This window comes from Oncorhynchus mykiss, chromosome 15 (assembly GCF_057628025.1).
Source record: "Oncorhynchus mykiss isolate SJ-2025 chromosome 15, ASM5762802v1, whole genome shotgun sequence".
NCBI classification, from domain to species: domain Eukaryota; kingdom Metazoa; phylum Chordata; class Actinopteri; order Salmoniformes; family Salmonidae; genus Oncorhynchus; species Oncorhynchus mykiss.
In genome coordinates this window covers 84092367-84114866 of record NC_143036.1, presented here as the reverse complement: position 1 = coordinate 84114866, position 22500 = coordinate 84092367, and the positions used below count along the sequence as shown (strand labels likewise).

Genomic DNA, 22500 nt, shown 5'->3' with positions numbered 1-22500 from the left:
AGAGAGACAGGGGGGTAGAGGGGGTAGAGAGACAGGGGAGTAGAGGGAGTTGGGAGTAGAGAGACAGGGGAGTAGAGGGGGTAGAGAGACAGGGGAGTGGAGGGAGTTGGGGGTAGAGAGACAGGGGGGTAGAGGGGGTAGAGAGACAGGGGAGTAGAGGGGGTAGAGAGACAGGGGAGTAGAGGGGGTAGAGAGACAGGGGGGTAGAGGGGGTAGAGAGACAGGGGAGTAGAGGGGGTAGAGAGACAGGGGAGTAGAGGGGGTAGAGAGACAGGGGGGTAGAGGGGGTAGAGAGACAGGGGAGTAGAGGGGGTAGAGAGACAGGGGAGTAGAGGGGGTAGAGAGACAGGGGAGTAGAGGGGGTAGAGAGACAGGGGAGTAGAGAGACAGGGGAGTAGAGGGGGTAGAGAGACAGGGGAGTAGAGAGACAGGGGAGTAGAGGGGGTAGAGAGACAGGGGAGTAGAGAGACAGGGGAGTAGAGGGGGTAGAGAGACAGGGGAGTAGAGAGACAGGGGAGTAGAGGGGGTAGAGAGACAGGGGAGTAGAGAGACAGGGGAGGAGAGGGGGTAGTCTACCTCAGTCTAATTACCTGCCTGTCTCTACGTCTGATCCTGGATCTGTATCAATGTTTAGATGTTTCTCCTTCAGGTGGAGCTTCATCTGCACTGTGTTTAAACACCAAGGTGTTCTCTGATGAAGCACCATTCAATCTGTAGCACGTTGAGTAGAGCAACACTCCTAAGGTCACCAACACGACCAGTCCACTGTGTGTCTATTCCTGTTTAATCTCTCTTTTCTAACCATGTCTCTCTCTCTCTTCCCCTCCTCCTGACCTCCCTCCCTCCCTCCCTCCCCCCCTCCCTCCCCTTCCCTCCCCTTCCCTTCCCTCCCTCCCTCCCTCCCTCCCTCCCTCCCTCCCTCCCTCCCTCCCTCCCTCCACTTCCCCCCTCCCTCCCTCCCTCCCTCCCCTCCCCTTCCCCTCCCTCCCTCCTCTCTCCTCCCTCCCTCCCTCCCTCCCCTCCCCTTCCCCTCCCTCCCCTTCCCTCCCCTTCCCTCCCTCCCTCCCTCCCTCCCCTTCCCCCCTCCCTCCCCCCTCCCTCCCCTCCCCCTCCCTCCCTCCCTCCTCTCTCCTCCCTCCCTCCCCTTCCCCCCTCCCTCCCTCCCTCCCTCCCCTCCCCTTCCCCTCCCTCCCTCCCTCCTCTCTCTCTCCTCCCTCCCCTCAACAGAAGAAGCTGACTGTTAGAAGTTGTCCCGTAGGAGGGGCCACCAAGCCCCTCTCCCTCATCAAGCCCCCTCCTCCTCCCTCCTCACAAAGCATCTCCATCTCCGTTCTACCGGCCAACCCGGTCGCCAAGACAGCTCCCGTTGCCATGGTGACAGCGCACATGACCGGTGGACAAAAGGTGGTGTCGGGAAGCGCAGCTCCAGGGAGCTCCTCCTCTCCTCCTCCTCTACAGACATCCTCCATCAACCTCCAGACCAATAGAGGGTCGGGAGGGGCGGTGCTACAGCCTTACAGTAGGAGAGAGGTACTACACTGTTACTACTGTACTGCTACTATACTGCTACTATACTACTACTATACTACTACAGCCTTACAGTAGGAGAGAGGTACTACACTGCTACTAATATACTGCTACTATACTGCTACTATACTGCTACAGCCTTACAGTAGAAGAGAGGTTCTACACTGTTACTACTATACTGCTACTATACTGCTACTATACTGCTACTATACTACTACTATACTGCTACAGCCTTACAGTAGAAGAGAGGTTCTACACTGTTACTACTATACTGCTACTATACTGCTACTATACTACTACTATACTACTACAGCCTTACAGTAGGAGAGAGGTACTACACTGTTACTACTATACTACTACTATACTGCTACTATACTGCTACTATACTACTACTATACTGCTACAGCCTTACAGTAGGAGAGAGGTACTACACTGTTACTACTATACTACTACTATACTGCTACTATACTACTACAGCTTTGCAGTAGGAGAGAGGTACTACACTGTCACTACTATACTGCTACTATACTGCTACTATACTGCTACTATACTACTACTATACTGCTACAGCCTTACAGTAGGAGAGAGGTACTACACTGTTACTACTATTCTGCTACTATTACTACTATACTACTACAGCCTTACAGTAGGAGAGAGGTACTACACTGTTACTACTATACTGCTACTATACTACTACTATACTACTACTATAATACTACAGCCTTACAGTAGGAGAGAGGTACTACACTGTTACTACTATACTGCTACTATACTACTACCATACTACTACTGTACTGCTGCAGCCTTACGTAGGAGAGAGGTACTACACTGTTACTACTATACTACTACTATACTGCTACTATACTACTACTATACTACTACAGCTTTGCAGTAGAAGAGAGGTTCTACACTGTCACTACTGTACTGTTACTATACTACTAATATACTGCTACTATACTGCTACTATACTGCTACAGCCTTACAGTAGAAGAGAGGTTCTACACTGTTACTACTATACTGCTACTATACTGCTACTATACTACTACTATACTACTACTATACTGCTACAGCCTTACAGTAGAAGAGAGGTTCTACACTGTTACTACTATACTGCTACTATACTACTACTATACTACTACAGCCTTACAGTAGGAGAGAGGTACTACACTGCTACTACTATACTACTACTATACTGCTACAATACTACTACAGCCTTACAGTAGGAGAGAGGTACTACACTGTTACTACTATACTGCTACTATACTACTACTATACTACTACAGCCTCCTCCTACTCTTCCCCTCTGCCCTCTAAACTCCCTCCTCCTCCTCCTCTTCCTCTCTGGCCTCTAAACTCCCTCCTCCTCCTCCTCTTCCTCTCTTGCCTCTAAACTCCCTCCTCCTCCTCCTCTTCCTCTCTGCCCTCTAAACTCCCTCCTCCTGCTCTTCCTCTCTTGCCTCTAAACTCCCTCCTCCTCCTCCTCTTCCTCTCTTGCCTCTAAACTCCCTCCTCCTCCTCCTCTTCCTCTCTTGCCTCTAAACTCCCTCCTCCTCCTCTTCCTCTCTTGCCTCTAAACTCCCTCCTCCTCCTCCTCCTCTTCCTCTCTGCCCTCTAAACTCCCTCCTCCTACTCTTCCTCTCTTGCCTCTAAACTCCCTCCTCCTCCTCCTCTTCCTCTCTGGCCTCTAAACTCCCTCCTCCTCCTCCTCTTCCTCTCTGCCCTCTAAACTCCCTCCTCCTACTCTTCCTCTCTTGCCTCTAAACTCCCTCCTCCTCCTCCTCTTCCTCTCTTGCCTCTAAACTCCCCCCTCCTCCTCCTCCTCCTCTCTGCCCTCTAAACTCCCTCCTCCTCCTCTTCCTCTCTGCCCTCTAAACTCCCTCCTCCTCCTCCTCTTCCTCTCTGCCCTCTAAACTCCCTCCTCCTCCTCTTCCTCTCTTGCCTCTAAACTCCCCCCTCCTCCTCCTCCTCCTCTCTGCCCTCTAAACTCCCCCCTCCTCCTCCTCCTCTCTTGCCTCTAAACTCCCCCCTCCTCCTCCTCCTCCTCCTCCTCTCTGCCCTCTAAACTGCCTCCTCCTCCTCTTCCTCTCTGCCCTCTAAACTCCCTCCTCCTCCTCCTCTCTGCCCTCTAAACTCCCTCCTCCTCCTCTTCCTCTCTTGCCTCTAAACTCCCCCCTCCTCCTCCTCCTCCTCCTCTCTGCCCTCTAAACTCCCTCCTCCTCTTCCTCTCTGCCCTCTAAACTCCCTCCTCCTCCTCCTCCTCCTCTTCCTCTCTGCCCTCTAAACTCCCTCCTCTTCCTACTCCTCCTCTTCCTCTCTGCCCTCTAAACTCCCTCCTCCTCCTACTCTTCCTCTCTGCCCTCTAAACTCCCTCCTCCTCCTCCTCTTCCTCTCTGCCCTCTAAATTCCCTCCTCCTCCTCCTCTTCCTCTCTGGCCTCTAAACTCCCTCCTCCTCCTCCTCTTCCTCTCTGCCCTCTAAACTCCCTCCTCCTCCTCCTCTTCCTCTCTGCCCTCTAAACTCCCTCCTCCTCCTCCTCTTCCTCTCTGCCCTCTAAACTCCTTCCTCTTCCTACTCCTCCTCTTCCTCTCTGCCCTCTAAACTCCCTCCTCCTCCTACTCCTCCTCTTCCTCTCTGCCCTCTAAACTCCCTAGGATTGGAGCTGTTGTGATTCCTTAGAGCCTGGTCTTGTTGTCAACCTGCAGCTAGTTGTAGATACTTTCACGCAGATTGAGGGCCAGGAGAGGAGATAACAGAGGAACTATATAGAGGAGAGAGAGAGACAGAGAGAGAGAGAGAGAGAGGGGGAGAGACAGAGAGAGAGAGAGAGAGAGAGAGAGAGAGGGGGAGAGAAAGAGAGAGACAGAGGGAGAGAGAAAGAGAGAGATAGACAGAGAGAGGGAGAGCGATATAGAGAGAGGGAAAGAGAGAAGGAGAGAGAGAGAGACACAGCCCATCCTATTATATATAGAGACAGATTTACAACTGTAAACTCAGGGGCCAGATGATGTAGAAGGGGGGGGGGGGGGTCTAATGGAGCAGCCAACAGCGATGCCACTGTGTGCATTGTATGTCAATGTATGCAAACAAACAAACAAACACACACACTCCTTGGCATGGAGAGCCTGCATGTGTCGTGGCTCTGGGGAGCATTTCAAACTGCTAGTCTGGCACGACATAAAGGAGATGGGCGCCGTGCCCACGTCAGTGCCCCCCCCCCCCCCCGGGAGGGAGGGACAGAGCTGGCCGCTACTGTCTGTGTTTACACCATTCACTAGAAAGTGCTTTTAAAATACGGACATATTTCCTCAGTGAATATTCAGCTGTTGCACTGCATTACCCATATTAATTCATGGGTTTACCAGCAGCTCTGGAGTCCCAAGTGACACCCTGTCTAGTGCACTTCTTCTGAGCACAACAGTGTATTGTCAAGAGAATAGGGTGCCATTTGGGACAAACCTATGTGTATAAATGAAATGGAGAAAAAAAAACACACACAAAGAAGATGAGTGTGTGACATGAAGTGTGGAGGTGATGGAGGGTTTAGTCCACACTGTCCTCTAGTGGTAGTAGGGGGAATAGCAGAGACAGAGAGAGAGACAGAGACAGACAGACAGACAGACAGACAGACAGACAGAGACAGACAGACAGACAGACAGACAGACAGACAGACAGACAGACAGACAGACAGACAGACAGACAGACAGACAGACAGACAGACAGACTGCCTTTGACTAGGGCCCAGTAATATAATGTAATTGGTACTAGGGCCCAGTAATATAATGTAATTGGTACCAGGGCCCAGTAATATAATGTAATTGGTACTAGGGCCCAGTAATATAATGTAATTGGTACTAGGGCCCAGTAATATAATGTAATTGGTACCAGGGCCCAGTAATATAATGTAATTGGTACTAGGGCCCAGTAATATAATGTAATTGGTACTAGGGCCCAGTAATATAATGTAATTGGTACCAGGGCCCAGTAATATAATGTAATTGGTACTAGGGCCCAGTAATATAATGTAATTGGTACCAGGGCCCAGTAATATAACGTAATTGGTACTAGGGCCCAGTAATATAATGTAATTGGTACTAGGGCCCAGTAATATAATGTAATTGGTACCAGGGCCCAGTAATATAATGTAATTGGTACCAGGGCCCAGTAATATAATGTAATTGGTACCAGGGCCCAGTAATATAATGTAATTGGTACTAGGGCCCAGTAATATAATGTAATTGGTACCAGGGCCCAGTAATATAATGTAATTGGTACTAGGGCCCAGTAATATAATGTAATTGGTACCAGGGCCCAGTAATATAATGTAATTGGTACTAGGGCCCAGTAATATAATGTAATTGGTACCAGGGCCCAGTAATATAATGTAATTGGTACCAGGGCCCAGTAATATAATGTAATTGGTACCAGGGCCCAGTAATATAATGTAATTGGTACTAGGGCCCAGTAATATAATGTAATTGGTACTAGGGCCCAGTAATATAACGTAATTGGTACTAGGGCCCAGTAATATAATGTAATTGGTACCAGGGCCCAGTAATATAATGTAATTGGTACCAGGGCCCAGTAATATAATGTAATTGGTACCAGGGCCCAGTAATATAATGTAATTGGTACTAGGGCAGGTAAATTCCTGCAATGAATGACGGACATTCTACAATCTAGCACAACGGAGTAGTAATGACTGTCCCTCTATATACAACCCCACAGAGTAGTAATGACTGTCCCTCTATATACAACCCCACAGAGTAGTAATGACTGTCCCTCTATATACAACCCCACAGAGTAGTAATGACTGTCCCTCTATATACAACCCCACAGAGTAGTAATGACTGTCCCTCTATATACAACCCCACAGAGTAGTAATGACTGTCCCTCTATATACAACCCCACAGAGTAGTAATGACTGTCCCTCTATATATAACCCCACAGAGTAGTAATGACTGTCCCTCTATATACAACCCCACAGAGTAGTAATGACTGTCTCTCTATATACAACCCCACAGAGTAGTAATGACTGTCCCTCTATATACAACCCCTCAGAGTAGTAATGACTGTCCCTCTATATACAACCCCACAGAGTAGTAATGACTGTCCCCCTATATACAACCCCACAGAGTAGTAATGACTGTCCCTCTATATACAACCCCACAGAGTAGTAATGACTGTCTCTCTATATACAACCCCACAGAGTAGTAATGACTGTCCCTCTATATACAACCCCTCAGAGTAGTAATGACTGTCCCTCTATATAAAACCCCACCAGACAGAGTAGTAATGACTGTCCCTCTATATACAACCCAACAGAGTAGTAATGACTGTCCCTCTATATACAACCCCTCCAGACAGAGTAGTAATGACTGTCCCTCTATATACAACCCCAACCCCACAGAGTAGTAATGACTGTCCCTCTATATCACAGAGTAGTAATGACTGTCCCTCTATATACAACCCCACAGAGTAGTAATGACTGTCCCTCTATATAAAACCCCACCAGACAGAGTAGTAATGACTGTCCCTCTATATACAACCCCAACCCCACAGAGTAGTAATGACTGTCCCTCTATATCACAGAGTAGTAATGACTGTCCCTCTATATACAACCCCACAGAGTAGTAATGACTGTCCCTCTATATACAACCCCATGATAGGATGAGAATGATAAACACAGAGAAAAAACACCTCAGCTCTACCTCTCTCCTCCTTCACCCTCCTTTCTCTCTTCTCATCTCCCCTTATCACTCTCCTCCCTCTCTCCTCCTCCCTCCTTTCTCTCTTCTCTTCTCCCCTTATCACTCTCCTCCCTCTCTCCTCCTTCTCCCTCCTTTCTCTCTTCTCGTCTCCCCTTATCACTCTCCTCCCTCTCTCCTCCTCCCTCCTTTCTCTCTTCTCGTCTCTCCTTATCACTCTCCTCCCTCTCTCCTCCTTCTCCCTCCTTTCTCTCTTCTCGTCTCCCCTTATCACTCTCCTCCCTCTCTCCTTCTCCCTCCTTTCTCTCTTCTCGTCTCCCCTTATCACTCTCCCCCTTCTCCCTCCTTTCTCTCTTCTCGTCTCCCCTTATCACTCTCCTCCCTCTCTCCTTCTCCCTCCTTTCTCTCTTCTCGTCTCCCCTTATCACTCTCCTTCTTCTCCCTCCCTTCTCTCTTCTCGTCTCCCCTTATCACTCTCCTCCCTCTCTCCTTCTCCCTCCTTTCTCTCTTCTCGTCTCCCCTTATCACTCTCATCCCTCTCTCCTCCTTCTCCCTCCCTTCTCTCTTCTCGTCTCCCCTTATCACTCTCCTCCCTCTCTCCTCCTACGCCCTCCTATCTCTTCCTGCCTCTCTTTCTATCTCTCTTCCCTCACTCCCTCCATCTCTATCTCTCTCTGCAGTGTGTTTCCCTCTCTACTCTCTCCGGCTGTGAGTAACATTGTTGACACGACAAACGATAACAAACAGACTAGCTGGAGACAAACTGCTGGACCAGGATCCAGGCTGTTATGTAAACCCTCTCCTCTCCTTTCCTTTCCTCTCCTCTGCTCTCCTCTCTTCTCCTCTTCTCTCTCCTCTCCCCTACCCTCTACTACCCTCCTCTCTCCTCCTTTCTCTGCTCCTCTGCCCTCTTCCTCTACCCTCCTATATCTCCTCTCTCCTCTCCTCTGCTCTCCTCCCCTATGCCCTCTCCTCTCCTCCTTTCTCGTCTCCTCTGCCATCCTCTCACCTCCTCTCTTTCTCATTCAATTCAATTCAAGTTGCTTTATTTGGCATGAGAAACACATGTTAACATTGCCAAAGCTAGTCTCCCCCTCTCTCCTCTCCTCTGCCCTCCTCTTCCCTCCTCCTCTCTTCTGCCCTATTCTCTCCTCTCCTCCTCTCCTCTTTGCTCCTCTCTCCTCTCCTCTCCTCTTCTCTCCTCTTCCCTCCTCTCTCCTCTCATCCTCTCCTCTGCCCTCCTCTCTCCTCTCCTCTTCCCTCCTCTCTCCTCTCTCCTCTCCTCTCTCCTCTCTCCTCTGTTTCATGTAGAAGATTTTATAACACACTGGCTGTCCCAAATGGCACCCTATTCCCCCATAGAGCTCTGGTCAAAATAAGTGTGTAGGGAATATGTAGGGAATAGGGTGCCTTGTGCCCATAGGACTGAAATAAATGGAACCCTTTAATCAAAACCACACCAGAACCTTTTAAACAGAACCACACCAGAACCCTTTAAATAGAACCCTTTAAACAGAACCACACCAGAACCCTTTAAATAGAACCGTTTAAACAGAACCACACCAGAACCCTTTAAATAGAACCCTTTAAACAGAACCACACCAGAACCCTTTAAATAGAACCCTTTAAACAGAACCACACCAGAACCCTTTAAATAGAACCCTTTAAACAGAACCACATCAGAACCCTTTAAATAGAACCGTTTAAACAGAACCACACCAGAACCCTTTAAATAGAACCGTTTAAACAGAACCACATCAGAACCCTTTAAATAGAACCCTTTAAACAGAACCACACCAGAACCCTTTAAATAGAACCCTTTAAACAGAACCACACCAGAACCCTTTAAATAGAACCCTTTAAACAGAACCACATCAGAACCCTTTAAATATAACCTTTTAAACAGAACCACATCAGAACCCTTTAAATAGAACCCTTTAAACAGAACCACACCAGAACCCTTTAAATAGAACCGTTTAAACAGAACCACATCAGAACCCTTTAAATATAACCTTTTAAACAGAACCACATCAGAACCCTTTAAATAGAACCCTTTAAACAGAACCACTCCAGAACCCTTTAAATATAACCCTTTAAACAGAACCACTCCAGAACCCTTTAAATAGAACCCATTAAACAGGTGTGTGTGTGTGTGTAAATGGGGTGGGGAGGTGTGTGTGTGTGTGTAAATGGGGTGGGGAGGTGTGTGTGTGTGTGTAACTGGGGTGGGGAGGTGTGTGTGTGTGTGTGTAAATGGGGTGGGGAGGTGTGTGTGTGTGTGTAAATGGGGTGGGGAGGTGTGTGTGTGTGTAAATGGGGTGGGGAGGTGTGTGTGTGTGTGTGTGTAAATGGGGTGGGGAGGTGTGTGTGTGTGTGTAAATGGGGTGGGGAGGTGTGTGTGTGTGTGTGTGTGTAATTGGGGTGGGAGGTGTGTGTGTGTGTGTGTGTAAATGGGGTGGGGAGGTGACTCTCTCACACAGAAGGTCGGAGGTCAAGAAGTCAGAATCTACATGAGAAGTGTTAGACAGTATCCTGTTGAAACGGGCTTCAAATTAGATGTTTTATTAGTCTCATGTACTCGATACGCATGGTATACATCATCCAACAGGCGTCATGGGAGACGTGGGGGGGGTGGGGGGGGAAGGTTGGGGGTCATGGGAGACGTGGGGGGGAAGGTTGGGGGTCATTGGAGTAGTAATGACTGTCCCTCTATATACAACCCCACAGAGTAGTAATGACTGTCCCTCTATATACAACCCCTCAGAGTAGTAATGACTGTCCCTCTATATACAACCCCACAGAGTAGTAATGACTGTCCCTCTATATACAACCCCACAGAGTAGTAATGACTGTCCCTCTATATACAACCCCACAGAGTAGTCTCGATACGCATGGTATACATCATCCAACGGGCGTCATGGGACACGTGAGGGGGGAAGAAGGTTGAGGGTCATGGGGAGGTGAGGTGGGAGGAAGGTTGGGGGTCATGGGGGAGGTGAAGTGGGAGGAAGGTTGGGGGTCATGGGGGAGGTGAGGTGGGAGGAAGGTTGGGGGTCATGGGGGAGGTGAGGTGGGAGGAAGGCTGGAGGTCATGGGGGAGGTGATGTGGGAGGAAGAAGGTTGGGGGTCATGGGGGAGGTGGGGTGGGAGGAAGAAGGTTGGGGGTCATGGGGGAGGTGAGGTGGGAGGAAGGCTGGAGGTCATGGGGGAGGTGAGGTGGGAGGAAGAAGGTTGGGGGTCATGGGGGAGGTGAGGGGGGAGGAAGGTTGGGGGTCATGGGGGAGGTGATGGGGGAGGAAGAAGGTTGGGGGTCATGGGGGAGGTGAGGTAGGAGGAAGAAGGTTGGGGATCATGGGGGAGGTGAGGTAGGAGGAAGAAGGTTGGGGGTCATGGGGGAGGTGAGGGGGAAGGTTGGGGGTCCATCAGGCAGCGGGCCACTCCAGAGAAGGACCTTGTTATTGGGCTGCTGTCCTGAAGAAAAGTGGAGGTAAATGGATGCCCTCCCTCGTCTCCTCCACCCCTCGTCTCCTCCACCGCTCGTCTCCTCCACCGCTCGTCTCCTCCACCGCTCGTCTCCTCCACCGCTCGTCTCCTCCACCCCTCGTCTCCTCCACCCCTCGTCTCCTCCACCCCTCGTCTCCTCCACCACTCCATTCCCAATGAACAAATTTCCATTTTAGCTTGTTTCCATGGGAACTGGCCTTCAATAGCACGAAGAACAGAAGGCCTTTCTGGGTTACAGGCTGAATTACACGCTACAGAAGACTGGCTGGGTTACACTCTACAGAAGACTGGCTGGATTACACTCTACAGAAGACTGGCTGGATTACACTCTACAGAAGACTGGCTGGATTACACTCTACAGAAGACTGGCTGGATTACACTCTACAGAAGACTGGCTGGATTACACTCTACAGAAGACTGTCTGGATTACACTCTACAGAAGACTGTCTGGATTACACTCTACAGAAGACTGGCTGAATTACACGCTACAGAAGACTGTCTGGATTACACTCTACAGAAGACTGGCTGGATTACACTCTACAGAAGACTGGCTGGATTACACTCTACAGAAGACTGGCTGGATTACACTCTACAGAAGACTGGCTGGATTACACTCTACAGAAGACTGGCTGGATTACACTCTACAGAAGACTGGCTGGATTACACTCTACAGAAGACTGTCTGGATTACACTCTACAGAAGACTGGCTGGATTACACTCTACAGAAGACTGGCTGGATTACACTCTACAGAAGACTGGCTGGATTACACTCTACAGAAGACTGGCTGGATTACACTCCACAGAAGACTGGCTGGATTACACTCTACAGAAGAATGGCTGGATTACACTCTACAGAAGACTGGCTGGATTACACTATACAGAAAACTGTCTGGATTACACTCTACAGAATACTGTCTGGATTACACTCTACAGAAGACTGGCTGGATTACACTCTACAGAAGACTGGCTGGATTACACTCTACAGAAAACTGTCTGGATTACACTCTACAGAATACTGTCTGGATTACACTCTACAGAAGACTGGCTGGATTACACTCTACAGAAGACTGGCTGGGTTACACTCTACAGAAGACTGGCTGGATTACACTCTACAGAAGACTGGCTGGATTACACTCTACAGAAGACTGGCTGGATTACACTCTACAGAAGACTGGCTGGATTACACTCTACAGAAGACTGGCTGGGTTACACTCTACAGAAGACTGGCTGGATTACACTCTACAGAAGACTGGCTGGGTTACACTCTACAGAAGACTGGCTGGGTTACACTCTACAGAAGACTGGCTGGGTTACACTCTACAGAAGACTGGCTGGATTACACTCTACAGAAGACTGGCTGGATTACACTCTACAGAAGACTGGCTGGATTACACTCTACAGAAGACTGGCTGGATTACACTCTACAGAAGACTGGCTGGATTACACTCTACAGAAGACTGGCTGGGTTACACTCTACAGAAGACTGGCTGGGTTACACTTTACAGAAGGCTGGCTGGATTACACTCTATAGAAGACTGGCTGGGTTACACTCTACAGAAGGCTGGCTGGATTACACTCTATAGAAGACTGGCTGGATTACTCTCTACAGAAGACTGGCTGGATTACACTCTACAGAAGACTGTCTGGATTACACTCTACAGAAGACTGGCTGGATTACACTCTACAGAAGACTGGCTGGATTACACTCTACAGAAGACTGTCTGGATTACACTCTACAGAAGACTGGCTGGATTACACTCTACAGAAGACTGTCTGGATTACACTCTACAGAAGACTGGCTGGATTACACTCTACAGAAGACTGGCTGGATTACACTCGACAGAAGACTGGCTGGATTTACACTTTACAGAAGACTGGCTGGATTACACTCGACATAAAACTGGCTGGATTTACACTTTACAGAAGACTGGCTGGATTACACTCTACAGAAGACTGGCTGGATTACACTCTACAGAAGACTGGCTGGATTTACACTTTACAGAAGACTGGCTGGATTACACTCTACAGAAGACTAGCTGGATTACACTCTACAGAAGACTGGCTGGATTTCACTCTACAGAAGACTGGCTGGATTACACTCTACAGAAGACTGGCTGGATTTACACTTTACAGAAGACTGGCTGGATTACACTCTACAGAAGACTGTCTGGATTACACTCTACAGAAGACTGGCTGGATTACACTCTACATAAGACTGGCTGGATTACACTCTACAGAAGACTGGCTGGATTACACTCTACAGAAAACTGTCTGGATTACACTCTACAGAAGACTGGCTGGATTACACTCTACAGAAGACTGTCTGGATTACACTCTACAGAAGACTGGCTGGATTACACTCTACAGAAAACTGGCTGGATTACACTCTACAGAATACAGTCTGGATTACACTCTACAGAAGACTGGCTGGATTACACTCTACAGAAGAGCTGACCTGTTTGATGAGGAGAGAGGAGAGGGTCAGTAAAACCCAGAACTAACCTGGTTGATGAGGAGAGGGTCAGTAAAACCCAGATCTGACCTGGTTGATGAGGAGAGAGGAGATGGTCAGTAAAACCCAGAGCTGACCTGGTTGATGAGGAGAGAGGAGAGGGCCAGTAAAACCCAGATCTGACCTGGTTGATGAGGAGAGAGTCAGTAAAACCCAGACCTTACCTAGTTGATGAGGAGAGGGTCAGTAAAACCCAGATCTGACCTGGTTGATGAGGAGAGAGGAGAGGGTCAGTAAAACCCAGAACTGACCTGGTTGATGCGGAGAGAGGAGAGGGTCAGTAAAACCCAGATCTGACCTGGATGATGAGGAGAGGGTTGTGAAAACCCAAAGCTGGCCTGGTTTATGAGGAGAGAGGAGAGCGACAGTAAAACCCAGATCTGACTTTGTTGATGAGGAGATGAGAGGGTCAGTAAAACCCAGAACTGACCTGGTTGATGAGGAGATGAGAGGGTCAGTAAAACCCAGAACTGACCTGGTTGATGAGGAGATGAGAGGGTCAGTAAAACCCAGATCTGACCTGGTTGATGAGGAGAGAGGAGAGGGTCAGTAAAACCCAGATCTGACCTGGTTGATGAGGAGAGGGTCATTAAAACCCAGAACTGACCTGGTTGATGAGGAGAGTGGGGAGGGTCAGTAAATCCAATATCTGACCTGGATGAGTAGGAGAGGGTCATTAAAACCCAGAACTGACCTGGTTGATGAGGAGAATGGAGAGGGTCAGTAAAACCCAGAACTGACCTGGTTGATAAGGAGAGGGTCAGTAAAACCCAGATCTGGCCTGCTTGATGAGGAGAGGGTCAGTAAAACCCAGAACTGACCTGGTTGATGAGGAGAGGGTCAGTAAAACCCAGATATGACCTGGTTGATGAGGAGAGTGGGGAGGGTCAGTAAAACCCAGATATGACCTGGTTGATGAGGAGAGTGGAGAGGGTCAGTAAAACCCAGATCTGACCTGGTTGATGAGGAGAGGGTCATTAAAACCCAGAACTGACCTGGTTGATGAGGAGAGTGGGGAGGGTCAGTAAAACCCATATCTGACCTGGATGAGGAGGAGAGGGTCATTAAAACCCAGAACTGACCTGGTTGATGAGGAGAGTGGAGAGGTTCAGTAAAACCCAGAACTGACCTGGTTGATGAGGAGAGGGTCAGTAAAACCCAGATCTGGCCTGGTTGATGAGGAGAGGGTCAGTAAAACCCAGAACTGACCTGGTTGATGAGGAGAGGGTCAGTAAAACCCAGATCTGACCTGGTTGATGAGGAGAGAGGAGAGGGTCAGTAAAACCCAGAACTGACCTGGTTGATGAGGAGAGAGGAGAGAGTCAGTAAAACCCAGAACTGACCTGGTTGATGAGGAGAGGGTCAGTAAAACCCAGAACTGACCTGGTTGATGAGGAGAGGGACAGTAAAACCCAGATCTGACCTGGTTGATGAGGAGAGAGGAGAGGGTCAGTAAAACCCAGAGCTGGCCTGGTTGATGAGGAGAGAGTCAGTAAAACCAAGAACTGACCTGGTTGATGAGGAGATGAGAGGGTCAGTAAAACCCAGAACTGACCTGGTTGATGAGGAGAGGGTCAGTAAAACCCAGATCTGACCTGGTTGATGAGGAGAGAGGAGAGGGTCAGTAAAACCCAGAACTGACCTGGTTGATGAGGAGAGAGGAGAGAGTCAGTAAAACCTAGAACTGACCTGGTTGATGAGGAGAGGGTCAGTTAAACCCAGAACTGACCTGGTTGATGAGGAGAGGGACAGTAAAACCCAGATCTGACCTGGTTGATGAGGAGAGAGGAGAGGGTCAGTAAAACCCAGAGCTGACCTGGTTGATGAGGAGAGAGTCATTAAAACCCAGAACTGACCTGGTTGATGAGGAGAGTGGGGAGGGTCAGTAAAACCCATATCTGACCTGGATGAGGAGGAGAGGGTCATTAAAACCCAGAACTGACCTGGTTGATGAGGAGAGTGGAGAGGTTCAGTAAAACCCAGAACTGACCTGGTTGATGAGGAGAGGGTCAGTAAAACCCAGATCTGGCCTGGTTGATGAGGAGAGGGTCAGTAAAACCCAGAACTGACCTGGTTGATGAGGAGAGGGTCAGTAAAACCCAGATCTGACCTGGTTGATGAGGAGAGAGGAGAGGGTCAGTAAAACCCAGAACTGACCTGGTTGATGAGGAGAGAGGAGAGAGTCAGTAAAACCCAGAACTGACCTGGTTGATGAGGAGAGGGTCAGTAAAACCCAGAACTGACCTGGTTGATGAGGAGAGGGACAGTAAAACCCAGATCTGACCTGGTTGATGAGGAGAGAGGAGAGGGTCAGTAAAACCCAGAGCTGGCCTGGTTGATGAGGAGAGAGTCAGTAAAACCAAGAACTGACCTGGTTGATGAGGAGATGAGAGGGTCAGTAAAACCCAGAACTGACCTGGTTGATGAGGAGAGGGTCAGTAAAACCCAGATCTGACCTGGTTGATGAGGAGAGAGGAGAGGGTCAGTAAAACCCAGAACTGACCTGGTTGATGAGGAGAGAGGAGAGAGTCAGTAAAACCTAGAACTGACCTGGTTGATGAGGAGAGGGTCAGTTAAACCCAGAACTGACCTGGTTGATGAGGAGAGGGACAGTAAAACCCAGATCTGACCTGGTTGATGAGGAGAGAGGAGAGGGTCAGTAAAACCCAGAGCTGACCTGGTTGATGAGGAGAGAGTCATTAAAACCCAGAACTGACCTGGTTGATGAGGAGAGTGGGGAGGGTCAGTAAAACCCATATCTGACCTGGATGAGGAGGAGACGGTCATTAAAACCCAGAACTGACCTGGTTGATGAGGAGAGTGGAGAGGTTCAGTAAAACCCAGAACTGACCTGGTTGATGAGGAGAGGGTCAGTAAAACCCAGATCTGGCCTGGTTGATGAGGAGAGGGTCAGTAAAACCCAGAACTGACCTGGTTGATGAGGAGAGGGTCAGTAAAACCCAGATCTGACCTGGTTGATGAGGAGAGAGGAGAGGGTCAGTAAAACCCAGAACTGACCTGGTTGATGAGGAGAGAGGAGAGAGTCAGTAAAACCCAGAACTGACCTGGTTGATGAGGAGAGGGTCAGTAAAACCCAGAACTGACCTGGTTGATGAGGAGAGGGACAGTAAAACCCAGATCTGACCTGGTTGATGAGGAGAGAGGAGAGGGTCAGTAAAACCCAGAGCTGGCCTGGTTGATGAGGAGAGAGTCAGTAAAACCAAGAACTGACCTGGTTGATGAGGAGATGAGAGGGTCAGTAAAACCCAGAACTGACCTGGTTGATGAGGAGAGGGTCAGTAAAACCCAGATCTGACCTGGTTGATGAGGAGAGAGGAGAGGGTCAGTAAAACCCAGAACTGACCTGGTTGATGAGGAGAGAGGAGAGAGTCAGTAAAACCTAGAACTGACCTGGTTGATGAGGAGAGGGTCAGTAAAACCCAGAACTGACCTGGTTGATGAGGAGAGGGACAGTAAAACCCAGATCTGACCTGGTTGATGAGGAGAGAGGAGAGGGTCAGTAAAACCCAGAGCTGACCTGGTTGATGAGGAGAGAGTCAGTAAAACCAAGAACTGACGTGGTTGATGAGGAGATGAGAGGGCCAGTAAAACCCAGAACTGACCTGGTTGATGAGGAGAGAGGAGAGAGTCAGTAAAACCCAGAACTGACCTGGTTGACGAGGAGAGGGTCAGTAGAACCCAGAACTGACCTGGTTGATGAGGAGAGTGGAGAGGTTCAGTAAAACCCAGATCTGACCTGGTTGATGAGGAGAGGGTCAGTAAAACCCAGAACTGACCTGGTTGATGAGGAGAGTGGAGAGGGTCAGTAAAACCCAGATCTGACCTGGTTGATGAGGAGAGGGACAGTAAAACCCAGATCTGACCCAGAGATGAGGAGAGGGTCAGTAAAACCCAGATCTTGTCTTCAGTGAAGAGGATGATACTGAGTATATCAACGCAACTACATTTTGTAAACAACTCATAGCCCCTCCACCACATGACAATTACAACACACACGCACACACACACACACACACACACACACACACACACACACACACACACACACACACACACACACACACACACCAAATCTTCTCCATTTTCGAGGGCATTTCACCACATGCCTTGTGAAAACAAAATCTGTTCAATAATACTGAGAAATAAACACAACTCAGCTTCCTGCTAAATCTGATATATAAACACTACTCAGCTTCCTGCTAAATCTGATATATAAACACTACTCAGCTTCCTGCTAAATCTGATATATAAACACTACTCAGCTTCCTGCTAAATCTGGTAAATAAACACTACTCAGCTTCCTGTTAAATCTGATATATAAACACTACTCAGCTTCCTGCTAAATCTGATATATAAACACTACTCAGCTTCCTGCTAAATCTGATAAATAAACACTACTCAGCTTCCTGCTAAATCTGATATATAAACACTACTCAGCTTCCTGCTAAATCTGATATATAAACACTACTCAGCTTCCTGCTAAATCTGATATATAAACACTACTCAGCTTCCTGCTAAATCTGATATATAAACACTACTCAGCTTCCTGCTAAATCTGATATATAAACACTACTCAGCTTCCTGCTAAATCTGATATATAAACACTACTCAGCTTCCTGCTAAATCTGATATATAAACACTACTCAGCTTCCTGCTAAATCTGAGAAATAAACACTACTCAGCTTCCTGCTAAATCTGATATATAAACACTACTCAACTTCCTGCTAAATCTGAGAAATAAACACTACTCAGCTTCCTGCTAAATCTGATATATAAACACTACTCAGCTTCCTGCTAAATCTGGTAAATAAACACTACTCAGCTTCCTGCTAAATCTGGTAAATAAACACTACTCAGCTTCCTGCTAAATCTGATATATAAACACTACTCAGCTTCCTGCTAAATCTGATATATAAACACTACTCAGCTTCCTGCTAAATCTGATATATAAACACTACTCAGCTTCCTGCTAAATCTGATATATAAACACTACTCAGCTTCCTGCTAAATCTGATATATAAACACTACTCAGCTTCCTGCTAAATCTGATATATAAACACTACTCAGCTTCCTGCTAAATCTGATATATAAACACTACTCAGCTTCCTGCTAAATCTGAGAAATAAACACTACTCAGCTTCCTGCTAAATCTGATATATAAACACTACTCAGCTTCCTGCTAAATCTGATATATAAACACTACTCAGCTTCCTGCTAAATCTGATATATAAACACTACTCAGCTTCCTGCTAAATCTGATATATAAACACTACTCAGCTTCCTGCTAAATCTGATAAATAAACACTACTCAGCTTCCTGCTAAATCTGATATATAAACACTACTCAGCTTCCTGGTAAATCTGATATATAAACACTACTCAGCTTCCTGCTAAATCTGATAAATAAACACTACTCAGCTTCCTGTTAAATCTGATATATAAACACTACTCAGCTTCCTGTTAAATCTGATATATAAACACTACTCAGCTTCCTGTTAAATCTGATATATAAACACTACTCAGCTTCCTGCTAAATCTGATATATAAACACTACTCAGCTTCCTGCTAAATCTGATATATAAACATTACTCAGCTTCCTGCTAAATCTGATATATAAACACTACTCAGCTTCCTGCTAAATCTGATATATAAACACTACTCAGCTTCCTGCTAAATCTGATATATAAACACTACTCAGCTTCCTGCTAAATCTGATATATAAACACTACTCAGCTTCCTGCTAAATCTGATATATAAACACTACTCAGCTTCCTGCTAAATCTGATATATAAACACTACTCAGCTTCCTGCTAAATCTGATATATAAACACTACTCAGCTTCCTGCTAAATCTGAGAAATAAACACTACTCAGCTTCCTGCTAAATCTGATATATAAACACTACTCAGCTTCCTGCTAAATCTGATATATAAACACTACTCAGCTTCCTGCTAAATCTGATATATAAACACTACTCAGCTTCCTGCTAAATCTGATATATAAACACTACTCAGCTTCCTGCTAAATCTGATATATAAACACTACTCAGCTTCCTGCTAAATCTGATATATAAACACTACTCAGCTTCCTGCTAAATCTGAGAAATAAACATTACTCAGCTTCCTGCTAAATCTGATATATAAACACTACTCAGCTTCCTGCTAAATCTGATATATAAACACTACTCAGCTTCCTGCTAAATCTGACATATAAACACTACTCAGCTTCCTGCTAAATCTGAGAAATAAACATTACTCAGCTTCCTGCTAAATCTGATATATAAACACTACTCAGCTTCCTGCTAAATCTGAGAAATAAACACTACTCAGCTTCCTGCTAAATCTGAGAAATAAACACTACTCAGCTTCCTGCTAAATCTGATATATAAACACTACTCAGCTTCCTGCTAAATCTGAGAAATAAACACTACTCAGCTTCCTGCTAAATCTGATATATAAACACTACTCAGCTTCCTGCTAAATCTGATATATAAACACTACTCAGCTTCCTGCTAAATCTGATATATAAACACTACTCAGCTTCCTGCTAAATCTGATATATAAACACTACTCAGCTTCCTGCTAAATCTGATATATAAACACTACTCAGCTTCCTGCTAAATCTGATATATAAACACTACTCAGCTTCCTGCTAAATCTGATATATAAACACTACTCAGCTTCCTGCTAAATCTGATATATAAACACTACTCAGCTTCCTGCTAAATCTGAGAAATAAACATTACTCAGCTTCCTGCTAAATCTGATATATAAACACTACTCAGCTTCCTGCTAAATCTGATATATAAACACTACTCAGCTTCCTGCTAAATCTGATATATAAACACTACTCAGCTTCCTGCTAAATCTGAGAAATAAACATTACTCAGCTTCCTGCTAAATCTGATATATAAACACTACTCAGCTTCCTGCTAAATCTGAGAAATAAACACTACTCAGCTTCCTGCTAAATCTGAGAAATAAACACTACTCAGCTTCCTGCTAAATCTGATATATAAACACTACTCAGCTTCCTGCTAAATCTGAGAAATAAACACTACTCAGCTTCCTGCTAAATCTGATATATAAACACTACTCAGCTTCCTGCTAAATCTGAGAAATAAACATTACTCAGCTTCCTGCTAAATCTGATATATAAACACTACTCAGCTTCCTGCTAAATCTGATATATAAACACTACTCAGCTTCCTGCTAAATCTGATATATAAACACTACTCAGCTTCCTGCTAAATCTGAGAAATAAACATTACTCAGCTTCCTGCTAAATCTGATATATAAACACTACTCAGCTTCCTGCTAAATCTGAGAAATAAACACTACTCAGCTTCCTGCTAAATCTGAGAAATAAACACTACTCAGCTTCCTGCTAAATCTGATATATAAACACTACTCAGCTTCCTGCTAAATCTGAGAAATAAACACTACTCAGCTTCCTGCTAAATCTGAGAAATAAACACTACTCAGCTTCCTGCTAAATCTGATAAATAAACACTACTCAGCTTCCTGCTAAATCTGATAAATAAACACTACTCAGCTTCCTGCTAAATCTGAGAAATAAACACTACTCAGCTTCCTGCTAAATCTGATAAATAAACACTACTCAGCTTCCTGCTAAATCTGAGAAATAAACACTACTCAGCTTCCTGCTAAATCTGAGAAATAAACACTACTCAGCTTCCTGCTAAATCTGGGAAATAAACACTACTCAGCTTCCTGCTAAATCTGAGAAATAAACACTACTCAGCTTCCTGCTAAATCTGGGAAATAAACACTACTCAGCTTCCTGCTAAATCTGGTAAATAAACACTACTCAGCTTCCTGCTAAATCTGATATATAAACACTACTCAGCTTCCTGCTAAATCTGAGAAATAAACACTACTCAGCTTCCTGCTAAATCTGGGAAATAAACACTACTCAGCTTCCTGCTAAATCTGGTAAATAAACACTACTCAGCTTCCTGCTAAATCTGATATATAAACATTACTCAGCTTCCTGTTAAATCTGATATATAAACACTACTCAGCTTCCTGCTAAATCTGAGAAATAAACACTACTCAGCTTCCTGTTAAATCTGATATATAAACACTACTCAGCTTCCTGCTAAATCTGATATATAAACACTACTCAGCTTCCTGCTAAATCTGAGAAATAAACACTACTCAGCTTCCTGCTAAATCTGAGAAATAAACACTACTCAGCTTCCTGCTAAATCTGATATATAAACACTACTCAGCTTCCTGCTAAATCTGATATATAAACACTACTCAGCTTCCTGCTAAATCTGATATATAAACACTACTCAGCTTCATGCTAAATCTGAGAAATAAACACTACTCAGCTTCCTGCTAAATCTGATATATAAACACTACTCAGCTTCCTGCTAAATCTGATATATAAACACTACTCAGCTTCCTGCTAAATCTGAGAAATAAACACTACTCAGCTTCCTGCTAAATCTGAGAAATAAACACTACTCAGCTTCCTGCTAAATCTGATATATAAACACTACTCAGCTTCCTGCTAAATCTGAGAAATAAACACTACTCAGCTTCCTGCTAAATCTGATATATAAACACTACTCAGCTTCCTGCTAAATCTGATAAATAAACACTACTCAGCTTCCTGCTAAATCTGATATATAAACACTACTCAGCTTCCTGCTAAATCTGATATATAAACACTACTCAGCTTCCTGCTAAATCTGTGAAATAAACACTACTCAGCTTCCTGGTAAATCTGATATATAAACACTACTCAGCTTCCTGCTAAATCTGATATATAAACACTACTCAGCTTCCTGCTAAATCTGAGAAATAAACACTACTCAGCTTCTTGCTAAATCTGATATATAAACACTACTCAGCTTCCTGCTAAATCTGATAAATAAACACTACTCAGCTTCCTGCTAAATCTGATATATAAACACTACTCAGCTTCCTGCTAAATCTGAGAAATAAACACTACTCAGCTTCCTGCTAAATCTGATAAATAAACACTACTCAGCTTCCTGCTAAATCTGATATATAAACACTACTCAGCTTCCTGCTAAATCTGAGAAATAAACACTACTCAGCTTCCTGCTAAATCTGATATATAAACACTACTCAGCTTCCTGCTAAATCTGATAAATAAACACTACTCAGCTTCCTGCTAAATCTGATATATAAACACTACTCAGCTTCCTGCTAAATCTGATATATAAACACTACTCAG

At 45.8% G+C, this 22500-nt stretch overlaps 1 protein-coding gene across 6 annotated transcripts in view; it reads left to right on the top strand.

The window, feature by feature from the left end:
- The window catches only part of phf21b (PHD finger protein 21B), a 169223-nt gene that overhangs the window by 114964 nt on the left and 31759 nt on the right, over positions 1-22500 (top strand). For all 6 annotated transcript variants that reach the window (XR_016486939.1, XR_016486940.1, XR_016486941.1 and 3 more), the window contains one exon: positions 1228-1530. Coding sequence is in view for 3 of the 6 variants with exons in the window: in XM_090201419.1 (XP_090057545.1) it covers positions 1228-1530 (303 nt within the window). In the remaining 3 variants the exon portion in view is untranslated. The remainder of the gene's footprint in view (positions 1-1227; positions 1531-22500) is intronic.